The following is a 14,571-nucleotide window of genomic DNA, read 5'->3' as shown; positions in this document are numbered from 1 at the left end:
TGTAGGTCCTACTCTTGGGGTTTCGTTTATGCCACAGGTAGAAAGTATTTTCTTTGCTAGTAGAATATATAATATTCTATACAGAATATATATATTTTATATTAGAATCAGTATATATATGTATAGTGCATATATATATATCACCATATATATATTCACTATAATAGAATCACCAAGTATCTGGCTCAAAATTAGTGTTCAGATTTGGTGCACTCCTCTTTCATATGTTCAGATAACAATTGAATTTTATCAGTACAAGCACTAACAAGAATCTTAGAATCGTAAGAGTGATTCGGGTTGGAAGAGTTTGGGAATACAAGAAAAACTGTTCAGAGCAGCAGCTGTGGAGCAAGATAAACAGCATGAGAACCAAGGACACCTAGAAGAAGAAAGAATGTCTCATGGCTGATTGGATAAGCACCTGCGTGAACGGTTGAAGAGTGTTTGTAGAATGTTCTGTTGACCTGTGAAGGTGGATGGGAAAGCTAGAAAAAGGAAACTTCTGAAGGTACACGAGTGATGTGAGAACTTGTAATAGACGATTTGGGTTGTTCTCATCTGAGTCTGTGCATCAGATGCTGCAGAAGAGACCTTAATGACATTCATGGTGTAACTGCATTAGTGGACAAACCCTACTATCAATGCAAGCTGGGAGATGAAAGGATAGGACGTAGCCCTGTCAAAAAGGGTGTGGGGTACTGATGGTTGGTAAGCTGGACATGAGACAGCAGTGTGCCCTTGCAGCCTAGAAAGCCGACTGTATCCTGGGTTGTATCAAAAGAAATGTGGTCAGCTGGTTGAGGGAGGTGATCCTGCTTCTTTGGTCTGTACTGGTGAGATCTCACCTGGAATACTGCATCCAGGTGTGGAGTCTTCAGTACAAGAGAGATGAGATGCAGGCCTATTAGAGTACATCGAGGGGAGGCCCACAGAAATGATCCAAGGGATGGAGCACTTCTCCTGTAAGGACAGACTGAGAGCTGGGGCTGTCCAGAAGAGAAGGCTCCGGGAAGACCTTACAGCAGCCTTTTGGCATCTGAAGAGGGCTATAAGAAGGAAGGGGAGAGTCTAGCAGGTTTGTTGCAGTAGGACAAGGGGAAACAGTTTCAAGCTAAAAAGGGGGAGATTTAGATTGGGCGTGTGGAAGATTTGTTACAATTTATTTATAATTGCATATAATTTACTCAGAAGATCTTTAAAGTGAGATTTGTATAATTGACAAGTCCTTCCACACTGGCAGTTTTTTGTGTAGGAGTGGTTTATCCTGGCTTTTGCCAGTAGAGGCCAGTCACCAATTTCCGTCAGCATTTTTTGCTTCCTTGAGACCAGCCTTTCTGGGAGAGCTGAATTTTTTGTGGTCTGCTGTACACGGAATTAATTGGATCATCGAGATTGTTCTTGGTGAAGCCAGAGGGACCAAATAGAGCTGCAGAAAAGCTGAGGGAAATTGGAGTGACTACAGGTTAATAAAAGAGCAGGGATATTTTGGAGAAAGATGAAAGAGAAATAAGAAGTGAAATCATAAAAACAGGAAGAACAGTACCAGAAGGGGTGTTCCCTGGAACAACTGCATGATGGGAGAGATCTCTGTCTGGAAAGAGCTATCTTAGGATTGGACTTGTCTGCAAATATTTTTCATGCTTTACTAATCACGGTATTTTGCCTCTTTAAATCTGCAACTGGAATCTTGATTCATTTAAGACACAGAGTGACTGATGAAGGAAGAGAGACAGTGAGGCATAGGAAGACGTGAGACAGAGCTGTTTTGGACCTGAAGATCAGAGAGTGCTTGTTCTGTTCCTTGGTGTAATTTCTAACCTTTGGATAAAAGGAAGACTCATGCAATTGAACATTAGACAAATTTTCTGAGTTCTTACAAGAGTATGACCTTTGGAAGAAGTTTGTGGGCCTCGTTCTATTGAAGGGTATGTTATAATTTTGAGTTCTTAAAGGCAGGTATGTTGAAATCAATGAAAGGTAGCTTCCATTGTGAAATCTGAATTTCTGTTCTCCTGTCTCTTTTCATGATATTGAACTGAGTTTCAGATGTAGATGGAGGGGTTGGTAGCTGTACTGATTGTTGTTCATATGTTTCTCAATGCATGAAGTGTACCAGTGACCAACAGATCATTCTTGGAACTTCATCACAAAAGGCAGAGTTCTATGCATGGAAAAAGATGTAAATGCCAAAACTTACATACTGTTTAAATTCTTTTGCAAATGGGGAAATATGAAATAATTTCAAGGAGATGTTTAGCCTTTCAGTTTCCTGTATGCACCAAGTACTGCTACTGAATATAGTGCTGATATTTCATTTTAGGAAATAATCTTCCATAAATATGCTTGTTAAAAGTAGGCTAGGTGAGTTCAAGTGGGACTTCAAAGAATGGAGGTAGGATGTGGAAGATCTGGTGACACAACAGGATGATGGAACTGAGATATTTTTAAATGGGAAGATGTAATTAATGCACGTCTTTACTGCTATCTTTTAATTAGGATTCATATTTAATCACCATTTAATGAGCAGTACCATATGCTAGCAAGTCCTTGCTATGCTATTCAGTGTGTACTCTCAAAAGCTTCGGTTACTTTTGTAGGTTTACTAATTTTTCTCACGGCCAGTGTAACAATTTCCTGATTCCAGAAGAGTGATAAGTGGAGAAGGAAATTGCTGCAAAATTATCACAGCTTCGATACAACTTTCATTTTGTAAGTCACATGACAACACAGGCCATAGTACATCCAGTACTTTTCCCGAAACTTCCAGGACAATTACTTTCATTTTTCAGAGTTGTCTCAGCAGTCTTCCAGCCCACCTTCCCAAGTAAGTGTGTTAAAGTGGCTATTTATGGTACAGAAGAAATAGTTTGCCGTTGTATCGGTTTTGTTTTAGTGAAGTAGAAGACAGATGCAGTTAAATATTGTTTTAGTGTGCTCCTGTATTTACAGACAGGCTTAAATACAGCGTGTAGATGGCACATCTGTTCTAGTTGCAGTAAGTTGTAGATTTGAAACTTGTTTTCTGACTTTCTATTGTGCTCAAAGGCTGGATGCGCAAGTCAAATTTAATATTGGTGAAGCTGATAGAGGTGGTAAGTGATGGAGGAGGAGGATGATATTTGATGATTAGTGAAACAGAACTGCTTTGACAAGAATTCTCCTGGTCTTTTTGAAGAGGTCGACATGATCTGAATATTACTGAGAAACGGGGACTGAATTTTACTTTCTCCAGATGAACCAAAACAGGACAAAGTGCTTTGTTTACACTGACCAAGGTCAGAAGCAGTATACTGAAGCAGCTAAATAGCTTAGAAACATGCTCATATGGGCCCTTACCTTTGTCAGGATGTAAAACCTTTATCTTTGTCATAGTACAAAATCTGTCAGTCTTATTTATTGTGTAGTCTATATTTCAGATTTTGAGTGACAAAAGAAAAACCACTGACTTGCCAGGATAGTATGTCTTACATATCAGTACATCCGGTTATTGAAATACGCCACAGGAAGTGAGTTCAGAGAACCAAAAGGGCTAAGTATCAAAGCTATGTTTGCGGGACAGCTTCTGTCTATTGAAGCGTGTTTGATTACATATATTTATCTCAGACTATTCTGTATGGCATGATACCTTTTATAATCATGTGGTTGCACTACCATTACTGACAAACCAAATCAAATTCTGTCTGTGTTTAGATCAAAATCTTAATGTGAAATGAGTTCAGACTTCTGGAAACTCCTTTTTGACATTTCTGAGGCTTTGGTCACAGAAGAACTGGCAGCTCTAAAGTTTCTCAGCTTGGAGCATGTCCCTGTGAGGAAGCAGGAAGATACTAAGGAGCCTAAAGCTTTCTTTGAAGTGCTGAAGGAGAAAGGGATGATTGAGGTGGGGGACCTGTTCTTCTTGAAGGAGCTGCTCTACCGCATCAATCGGATGGACCTTCTGGCTTCCCACCTGGGCTCCAGCCGAGAGGAGATGGAGAGGGAGCTCCAGGTCCCAGGGAAGGCAAAGGTGTCAGCCTATAGGTAGGCACAAGAGTAGTATACTTTTGCAAGCAAAACGTACAACAGTTCTGTTGTCTTTCTTGTTTTCTGTCTATAGTGTTATTTTATGAATTGTTCGGCAAAATTGTATTTATTACAGCGTGACTACTTGATGCTGTGAATTTGGAGACTGTGTTTTACATTTTGCTACACTTCTCATAACTTAATCAGTCTTTCTCTGACCTTTAATGCCAGACAACTGCTATATGGAATTGCTGAGAACTTAACTCCAGAAGATGTCAAGAGTGTAAAATTCCTGCTGCAAGAAAAATTACCAAAGAACAAGCTCCGGGATAATGCTGTAAGCAAAATGATCTTGAGAAGTTTCTTGAAAACTATCTCAGAGTCTGCCTATTTTAGGACAGGAGTAGGGAGAGACTAGTGCGCTCATTAAATTTCTGTTCTTCAAAGATTTGTGATGGTAGCCAACAGGTGCTGTGACAGCATGGACCCTTTTTTCTCACTGCTTTTTACTCTCCTGTTCTCATTCTGTCTGCACTACATGCCTTTTCATCTTCTTGCGATATTTGTCATGCTCTGTCTTTCATCTTTGCTTGACTTTTTGTAAGGCATTTGTGCACATGGTGTATCTAATAAAAGTGACGTTTGCTTTAAAAAAAAAAAAAAAAGGCAATCTTTCAGACATCATAAAATGAGCTCTCAAGTGAGTTCCACCACAAATTTTTGTGTGTTACTGGGTACGTTTTCTTTTTCATTGTAATCTGAGGTAACTACTCTGTTAATTCCCTCACAATCATATTAGGAGGTTTGGTGAGCTGGTCTCACACCTGTTTTGTAAATAATGTATAGTGCTTTAAAAGTATTTGGTATTACAAAGAAGCTTCCTAAAAAGTCCTATTTGTGTTGTAGCAACTATTGCAAAATGAGCAGATTTACCTCCAACTTGGTGGACAAATCCACTTTAAATAATAAAGTCATCGCTGAAGGTATTTCCTGTGTTAGGAAATGTAGAGTCATGCAGCTGAATGGCTCACAGCAGTTCATCTGAATGCAGAAGCACAAGAAGATGCTGTGTTATTATCTGCTTAAGTGTTTTGCACTGCTGAAGCAAAGCAGGATAACCTAGCCATAGGCAATTTCTACAATATGGTCTTTATGTTAGTGGTTTGTTTCTTCATTCACATTGCATCCTGACCTTTGTTTTAATAAAGTTTGGGGGAAAAATAAATCGATCTTCAAGTTGATCAGTCTTCGGGAACCGAGGATGCTGATTTCTCCAGAAGTGTCTGATAATGCTGTTATTGAGAGTCACTATATGATTTTGGGTTATGCTTTTTGTTTGTTGTCCTATTTTTTTTTTTACCAGTCAATGTTGAAGGTGTTAGTGGAAATGGAAAGAAATGGGATAATTAAGGAAGATGACCTAACAATGTTGAAGAGTATATTAAAGGCATTTAGACCTGACTTAAAGAACAAAATTGATAACTATGAAGAAAGAACAAAAGGTAAATTAACCAGCTGTTTAGGAGGATAACTTTTTTTTGTGTGTGTGACTTTCATAGCTCTATCTTTGGGATATTAGAATCTGGAGATAAGAGAGACCTCTTAAAGTATATTAAGATGAGCAGAACAGCTTTTGTTACCCTTGCTTTCTAATGTTCTCTGCTATTTCACTGTTGCATTATATTTTCTTGTACCTCTCCCTGAAACATGTTCTGTTCTGTCCTGGGCTAAGGAAGGTCAGGATAAACAAACCCCTTGTCAGGAGAATAGCTTTTTAGTATTATTGGTATAGTTTTTCCCCCTTGATAATGCAGGAAAGGAGCATGTTGGTAGATCTTGCTTTTCTGACAATTAAACTCAATTTAAAACAAGTATTGTCATTTATTTCCTTGTGTAGAATCCTGGGTGATGATTTATTCACTTATTCCTGGCAGCTGTACTTAGAGCAGTGTTTTCTTGCTTTGAAGAGATCTTCCGTTATGCTAGTGTTCTGCTTGCCTGGTGTGTCTACCAACATAAACCCTCTAGGGAAGGGACAGTAACTTCAGAAGTAAATGAGTTGGCTGCGGTGTACCATTATAAAAATGGGTTTATTCTTTTACCTATGTATCCCATAGTGGAGATGCTAGTGAATGGCTTTCCTGGGGTGACTATCACATTCATGCTGCTATTATTTGGACCTTGCTGCCAATAAAAGAACAAAGAAATTGATCAAGGTACAGCTGTTGTGAGAATGCAGTGCCTGCCATCTCCTGCCTCAGGTTGCTGTACGTGCACAGGCCCAGAAGTTCACTTCTGCTTAATAACTATTATACTAAGAATATCTGATTAGGGCTGTACAGTCTTAACACAACTGTATAATTTGTTCCAAACTTTGCACAGCTTCATCTCTTTGTGTTGGTTTTTGTTTATTTGGTGTTGAAATATGCAAAGTGGAATATTTATCCTAAAATATTCTGTTTATCTCCTTCTTAGAAAATGATTCTAACGAAAATCTGAGCTTTCCAGTGTGTGTGTCTACACGTCCACCAGGACAAGGAGCGGAGGGTGGGGTGAGAAATGTCTCAAGATTACCTTTGAAGTATTCATCTAACTCTTGGGAGCAGGGGGAATAAATTTTTAAGGCTAAGTGAGTGGAAGAGCTAAAAGAGAGGGCTTCTGGTTTTTATGTTGGCTGTGGAAGAGTTCCTGTTTTCAAAACAAGACCTGAGCCTTATCCATTAGTAAGGACCTGGCTGTCAGCAACCTTACAAGACAATAAAGGTCATTTTCCTATTTGTCATGGGAAGAAAAGCAATGTTAAAGAGACTAGGACAGTAAAGTCCTGTCCAGGAATATCCTGGACAGCTGGGAAGGGCCCAGAAGCATTTGTTACCTTGCTGGAAAGCCAGGACTCTCAGTGAATGGTATAGTGCAGGAACTTTTCCTCCATGTGTGCAGAATTTACTTAATGAATACTCTCTCCCATTCCAAAATCATATCCTAACCAAAGAGAAAGAGGAGGAGGGTTTCCAGAAGAGCAAGCAACTTCCTCTCACCTGTACCTGGAGCTGACTTGTACTCTTAAGCTATTTTTCTTGTAGCTTTGCCCTCAAGACATTTGTGTGTGTGTGTGTTTGGACATGGAGGAGCACCAATCTATACATAGCATATTTCTTTTTTGGGTGATTGGCACTGCTTTCTTACATGGTTTCTTTGTTCTACAGCATGTGGAATCATATAAGATGGAAAATAACCCCCATGGTTACTGCGTGATTCTGAACAACTATCGTTTCAAAAATCCAGATGAAACCAGAGAAGGAACAGTGGAAGATGGAAGTGTGTACTTTTTTTTTAATCCAATGACTAGTTTAGTCTCTTGTATTACCCTCTGAAAGAGTAATTTTTACTGTGAAAAATGATTGCTTCCACTGAGCTCCTTTGCCTCCAAATTAACTGCAGTGACAATCACTGTAGAATTTTGAAATACACCATGTCCAGCAGTTTGGCTGATGACTTTAAGAAGGAAGGTGTTTATGTTGTCAGTAAAAAGCATCATCTTAACTGGTCATATGTAACAAAAAGTGAAGGAGAGGTTACTAATCTGCTCTTTCACTTTCTGATTGCTTTTAATTTTTACCTATCATAGAGTAGCACTTCTGAGGTCCTTTAAATCTTTCAGTGTTCATTTGCTTTACAGCTTGGCCATGCTGCAAGCTGAGAAAGCATTCCAATTTAGTCAGTATGGACACCCGTTTGCAATAATGCTCAAATAAATGCAGTTATTTTCTTGTTTTATAATTGTCCTTAATGCATGTTTTCTTGCAGGAATCACTTCTTTAACTTAATAAACTAAAATCAGTTTCTTGAAAGCACACAACAATGATGTTTTAACTCCACCCTGCCTGTTTACATGCTTCTTTCTTCCCAGCTATTTGATCTCTCCCTGAACAAGTCAACATTTGCTGGGAAGTCTATGGAGCACTCTGTCCTTGCTAGCACTTTAGCAGGTTACTCTGTATTCCTTCTTGCTGCATAAATCATTCTCACAGAATGAGGGATCAAATTCGTTTAAGAATGGTAGTTGTTATTGTAAAGAGTTGTTTCTTCCTTAACTAGCCAAGTGTTGTTCTGTTAAGCATCTGAGATGGCTATGCAAACAGTGAAAGCCTTGTTTTAAAAAAAAAGTACATTTCACTAAATTGTACAGATAAATTTTAGGGCAGTCTGAAACATGCATTTTGTTTTAAATAGTAGTGTTCAACCTGATTGCATAGGGTTTTTCTGGTTTTTGTTTACCTTTAAAAAAATAAAAGAAAATTAGGCCATTCTCTAATTAGACTTGGCAGGCTAAGAGACAGGTGAACTGTTCTGCTGCGGATAGCCTGATGTTTATGTTTAATAAGTACCTTCTGACTTTTTTTTCCCCAGGAGCTCTGAAGAGAGTATTTAAGTGGCTTCAGTTTGACACAGTTGAGTACATGGATCTAGAAGCAAAGCAAATCTTTGCAAAAGTTAAAGAATACAGCAAGAAAGATCACAGCAACATGGACTGTTTTGTTTGCTTCATTCTTTCACATGGTGAGAAGAACAAAATAAAAGGCGTTGATCATGAACTTGTAGATATTAAAGATTTACTCTCCTGCTTCAGTGGATCTAATTGTCCTTCTCTTGCTGGCAAGCCCAAGCTGTTTTTCATACAGGCCTGCCAGGGCTACGTAGGTCATCCAGCTGTTGCAGTAAAGGAAGACTGTTCTGGTCATCTTGAGACGGATGCTATCCCTCTGCTTTCTATTCCTGACCAGGCTGATGTTCTGGTTGGCATGGCTACTGTGGAAGATTTTGAATGCTACCGTTGTATAGAGACGGGCAGTGTTTACATTCAATGCCTCTGTGACAAGATGGAGTTACTTTGCCCACTGTAAGTCTATTTTTAACCCAGTACAGATTTGGGGTTGTAATGCTGGAACATTACATATAGGCAGGTGTGTTTATGTGTGCACACTCAACATTTTATTGACTGATAAATGACACCTGATGAGAGGCAAATTTGTTGGGCTAGTACACAGGCAGAAAATCAGTATTCTTTACTCATAATTCTCATCATTGCCTCCCTCATAAACTTAATTTAGAAAATGGAATTTTTCCTCCAGGCTCTACCTTCTTATGATGTTCAAAGGGCAGCTTGGTGAATGCTTAGATTGGTTCTGTTTCATTTTATTGTGCTACTGTGACCACAACTGAAGTGGAAAGCTGTGTTAATTTGTAAGGTGATCCTACATGGAGGTTGCTTTTATTCCCCAAAACATATGGAATTCTTTGGTTAAAAAATGGGATGTGCAATTTTAGTTGTGGGCAAGGTGAAGGATAGATAATAACTTTCTGAGATCTCACTTTATTGGAGCAAAAATAGATCAGTTTCTGCCCTAGCAGCACATACTGTGTATTTTAATGTAACTTTTCTTAATTTTTGTTCAAGTCGCAAGGATCTCATAACCATCCTGACAGAAGTGAACAAGGAAGTGGGAAGACTAATATTAAATGGGTGGAAACAGATGCCAAAGATAACATCAACCCTACGGAAACAATTTATCTTCCAAATTCCACAATGCCAGTCAATTGAAAAGCAGGAAAAATAAGAATGTCCTCGATTAGGAATTGCTTCTGGAATGGACTTCCACAGGGAATTTAAGAGAAATTGCAAGAGAAATGGTCTGGGTCTGTGTAGTTCTTTGCTGTCCTGCAAGGAGCCATCTGACCTAAATTTTTCAAATGCCATGTGTGATGAGTGTGCCCAAACTTAAATCAGTAGGCAATGGAGGAGTAAAGAGTTGCTTTCCTGTCGTGCAGAAGCACTGAAATCTGTTCAGTCCTGGTCTTAAGTGAGGAAGCACCTCCAAGCAGTATGATTTTTAAGTATTATATGTTAATGGAATTATAATTTCTGTCTGTTAGGAGAGTAAGTCCTTGAAATCTGAAGGAAAGAACAAGAAGATTCAGAGCACCAGATCCCTTCCCAGAGAACCTGTGTAAGGTTATAACTGATTTACACTGAAGTGAGTGACTGAGTATCTCTGGAAGCTATGTAGTTTTTCACAGAAAATAATATCTCCATCCAGAAGGGCAAAAGAAAAATGATTGTTATATATCTGGTTCTTTTCCTTCGCATTTCTTTGTTTGTTTGTTTGTTTGCCTTATGTATTGATTTGCATGGTTGGGCAGCATTGCTGGTTAGAATTTTTAATAATAAGTTCCAATTGTGCTCTTCCTCAGAATGCTTGGGAAGCATTATCTTTTGAAAGGCTGTTGACCACTGCAAGTAAGGTTCCATTCCATGAGACACAATTCTGAGATACTGTCGCCTCCTGGCTGTAGGTTCTAGGGGCTCCTAATCTCTGTTGTAATAAACACTGTTTGTTGTCACATCACCCTTGTTTGTGGTGTTTTCCTCTCAGGAGCTAACTGAGGGACAGTCAGCACAATGAACCTCCTTTGCTTCAGCTAAAGAAGTTATTTTTGCTTTCACTGAAGTATTCTATGGCAGACACTCTGACGGAGAGGTGGCGCATTGATATTCTTTCATTAGCAGATGGAGACATGGTAGAAAAGAATAAACTTAAAGTTAAGACATTCCTGATAACGGGAGCTGATGCCAGTGAAACTGCTCTTACCTTGTATTTTCAGCAATATGTATGTAGTATCTGGGAGCCATCTGAAATTCTAATGGCTACATCTCTTTTAAGCTTTGTAGCAAGATAAAGGATCAATGTGAAACACTTTATAAGTCATGCTTTTTTCTTAATAGATCTGTGTCAAGCTGTAACGCAGGGATTCTTAATTCAGCCCTGTTTGTCTTCCTGAAGTGAGGCCTTTTACTCCTAATTCTTCACAGTTGTTGACAGTTGCTCTGCTTACCATTTTTACTTTCCAAGTAAAAGAGAGAATGTCTGTTCTTAGAATCACAGCTCTATTCATACAGGTTTCATAAATAATAAATAGATATTACAAGTGTTATATAAATGAGAATGCTATTTGTGGCAGATGTTAGCAGGTGTTACAGGTTATGATGCATTTCTATAGCTGATGTTTGGTTAACTGTTGAGGAAACATCACAATTCACATTTCTATAGCATTTTCATAAGTGAGACCTTGCTGTAAATGTAGAAGTTAATTTTTTTTTTTTTCTTTTAAACTTTCTGGAAATATGGTTTAAATGAAATCAGCATGTAGCTTCCTCTGGGAGAAGCTTGCTGGCAGGCAGCAGCTGCTCCAGTAGAATTTAGAGAAAATATTACTGGTATTAGTGAAGTGGTGAATCTACAGCACTTCTGTTTCTTTCAGTGTCTCTGTGTCAGAGTTCTGTCCTCTCAGATTAGGTTCTTTTATTCCACATGAGGAGAATTTAATGTCTAATATCAAATTTAGTTGTTTGGTGTTACTTGGGTTTTTTATATAGTAATAATAAACATATTATCATATAATAGGAGGCATGACTTTTGGAGAAACTCTTGTCACTTACAAGTAATTTCAGGAAGAAATCATACTGTGAGTTGATATGTGACTCAATGAAGGAGAAAATGCACTTTCATTTTTTGTGGTTCTGAGCAAAATAAATATGCGCAGCCCCATGGCAGAGTGGCTGCAATGTTTCCAACCATATTTGTTGCCCTCTACCAGAGCTGAGAGGTATGAAGGAAACTTGAAGACTGTACAATTTCCTGACTGTTTCTTCTCTGTAGCACAAGTCGGGGAAAGGGGGAGGGGCGACTGCCTCTCTGTTCAGAAGGCTATAGTTAGTCAGCCTGCCTTCCCTTTTCTTCAACTCATGTCTGGGAGGCAGAACTTTGCACTGAAGCAATGCTGGCACTTGAGTCTGTTATGCTTTCAGCCAATGGAAGCACTACCAGTGGTTAGTGAATCACAAGATTGGCAGGAAGGCAAGGCTCAGTTAGGTCCTGCAGAGATAAGCTAGAAAGCAAGCAGTCAAAGGGAGGCTGTTTGGGAAAGAAAATGCTGAGAAGACCGAGGGAGGGCCATTATCTGCTTAGGCGGAAACAGCGTTCATTCAGAGCCATGAATGTCTGCTCTTTGATTTGAATCTTCTTATTTCTTCAGTTGAACATCAGTTTAAAGTCAGTGTCCCAGAGAGTTGTTGATGCCAGTCTTCCCTGGGAAATTTATCATTCAGTCTTTATGACAACTGGTAATCTGCTGCTGCCAGGGTGGGTTTTTGGCACGTATTAGGAGCCTGCCTGCTCGCTGCTGCTTTCTCTCAGCACGGGTTGCTGTTTAAGTATCCACTAACTTGGTAAGGGTTCACTCTTTTCAAAGTTTTTAGAGCATTGAAAATTTTGTCTACAGGAGACTTTTTATTTAATTACTTACTTCTATTTAATTGTTGGCTATGTCTGCCATCTACATCTCACACGGGAAATCATGGAAACTCATGAAAAGTGGAAACAAACTCCACATTCTTTAGGAGAACCAGTTGTGCAGCAGGGAGTTCAGAGCTAGAATGTTCTCATGAAATTTTTAATGTTAAGTCCTTGATGGCCATCCTTTTTATTTTGACCCCTAACTTACACGGGCACATCTTTTCTGGAATTATTCAGATCTATCTTTTTCTGATAAAGAGATGCAAACTTACAGAAAACATGTTTAGTTTACAATGGTTTCTGTGCAGTGTTCTAAAAGATAGTTGAGATCTTTGGGAATTCCCAAGTACTCATTTGTGTTTCCTTTCTGAAGCTGTGCCTTTGCTTACTGCTGTGTTTGTTCTATGTTTGACAACGGCGGGAATTCCCCAGTCACATGATGTGACTGACTTCTGCAGTTCTCAACTGTAACACATTCCTAGCTAGACACAAAGTTATTCTGCACGTATCTTTGGAGCTTCGCCTGGCTATTTTATATATCAAATATCAACTTTGTGTTTAAGCTGTTTTGTCCAGACATGTTAGTGCAAAAAAAAAAAAAAAAAAAACAGATCCATAGCTCCTGCAGTCTATTCAGTAGGAGTTTGTTTTAACAGGACTTGAGGGATGTTAACTCATACGCTGTTTAAAAAGGGGAAAAAAAAAGTCTCACTGCATTCAGATTACTTCCACCTTTGACCCAATCTATATGCAGGCAGTAATCAAATATCTTGCTTAGGGCTTTGAACATTAGTAACTTGTATGATAATAATGTAAATATTTCTGGTTAATTGCTGTATTAAAGGGTAAATATGGCAGATTCTTTTGAATACCAGTAATGTGAATAATGCAGCTCTGAACTATGGAATACCTCCATAGAGATTTCTGTGTTTCCCAAGAAAGCACTTGGTGTAACTGAGTGTGCAAATCTCACCCGATAGGTATCCCTGTGGGGGTGGGAAGAGAGGCGGCTCAGCCCATTGACTGGTTCCAGAAGTCAGCATGTCCTCCCAACTTGTCTGCAATAGTATCTTTCCCAAAAATTCCTCCTCCCTTTTTTATACTATTTTCTTACTTTCATGTGGAGCTTGAATGACTAATATTACTTATCTTTGTTGCAATCGGTGCAACAGAAAACTGAAAACTAACTCATTTTGACTGCTATGCACTTATCTGTTCCATTTACCTGTTTCATAGTACCATCATTGACTGCTATGCAGTTATCTGTTCTATAGTACCACAAAGTTCCCATCCCTGGGCTTAAGGAACTGTCATGGAATACACTCTGTGCATATTTACTGCATTCCATCCTGGAATTGTCTACAATACTTTTTTTCTTTTGAGAGGGGAATATCCCAATAAGCGACTTCCAGTGATTACTCCACATAATTTATCCTGTGACTACAGATGCTCAAGACTCACAATATTTAGGAGGAACTGAGAGGACACGTGCAGCCTTGTTATGAGGATTAGAGCTCAAGGGGCTCCGGGGCTTTCACTATTTATGGGGTAAGATGATTAGCACAGTCACAGTACGTGATGAAACTGTTATCAGCCCTGAACACAGCCTTGGGTGTAACAGCCAGGCCAAAGGATGAGGTTGGGGCGGGGAGAGTATGCTCACAGATTACTGTATACTTTTTTTTTTTTTTTTTTTCAAAGGGAGTACTGGTAGGAAGAGGTTGTTTTAAAATCAGTGCCGAGTGCAGCTCTCCGTGCTGTTAATGTTCAGCTTCAGAACCATGAAACTCTAACCAGTAAAAACACCTCCCTCCTTCCTCCTGTTGCTGTAAAATACCATCTCTTTGTTAGAATTTATAACAGAGGTTATGCACCATTCCAAGTTCTCACCCCATCGTGTTGCTTCCTGTGGGCTTGCTGCTGCTGCTGAAAGCTTCCAGCAAATCCCAAGGGCTGGGAAGGAAGTTGGTTCAGTGGCTTGTGCCTGTTATTGGGGAATGGGGTTGAATACCTCGACTGAGTGTGCTGTGCTTCCTGTCAGCAGCATGGGGGTGGCTTGCGAGGAGGAAATGTGTTCTGAGATTTTTTTCACTTGTATTAAAATAGCGATGAATTGTTAGTGCCCTTAGACCGTGGAGGTGTGACTGCAGTAGGCAGAGGGAGAGCTCCTGACCTGCTCAAATAAGTTCAGTTTTCTCAAGACTCCTTTTTGTGC

At 39.3% G+C, this 14,571-nt stretch overlaps 2 protein-coding genes across 3 annotated transcripts in view; one reads left to right on the top strand and one right to left on the bottom strand.

The window, feature by feature from the left end:
• The window catches only part of TRAK2 (trafficking kinesin protein 2), a 64,306-nt gene that overhangs the window by 6,606 nt on the left and 43,129 nt on the right, over positions 1 to 14,571 (bottom strand). The gene's annotated exons all lie outside the window — the stretch shown is intronic.
• LOC128077304 (caspase-8-like) lies at positions 1,134 to 10,409 on the top strand. Of its 2 annotated transcripts, none has more exons than XM_052676351.1 (8): positions 1,134 to 1,925; positions 3,691 to 4,020; positions 4,234 to 4,339; positions 5,366 to 5,504; positions 6,478 to 6,554; positions 7,209 to 7,320; positions 8,413 to 8,902; positions 9,461 to 10,409. In XM_052676351.1, the coding sequence occupies exons 2-8, from the start codon at positions 3,710 to 3,712 to the stop codon at positions 9,618 to 9,620; spliced, it is 1,395 nt and encodes a 464-aa protein (XP_052532311.1). In that variant the 5' UTR covers positions 1,134 to 1,925; positions 3,691 to 3,709; the 3' UTR covers positions 9,621 to 10,409. The 2 variants fall into 2 exon arrangements, with proteins under 2 accessions (XP_052532311.1, XP_052532310.1); XM_052676350.1 differs by lacking the exon at positions 1,134 to 1,925 and adding an exon at positions 1,965 to 2,824.

Source organism: Tympanuchus pallidicinctus, unplaced genomic scaffold (genome assembly GCF_026119805.1).
Source record: "Tympanuchus pallidicinctus isolate F22 unplaced genomic scaffold, pur_lepc_1.0 scaffold15, whole genome shotgun sequence".
Lineage (NCBI taxonomy): Eukaryota > Metazoa > Chordata > Aves > Galliformes > Phasianidae > Tympanuchus > Tympanuchus pallidicinctus.
Note: the sequence above shows the minus strand (reverse complement) of the source record. Positions and strands in the feature narration are given on the sequence as shown.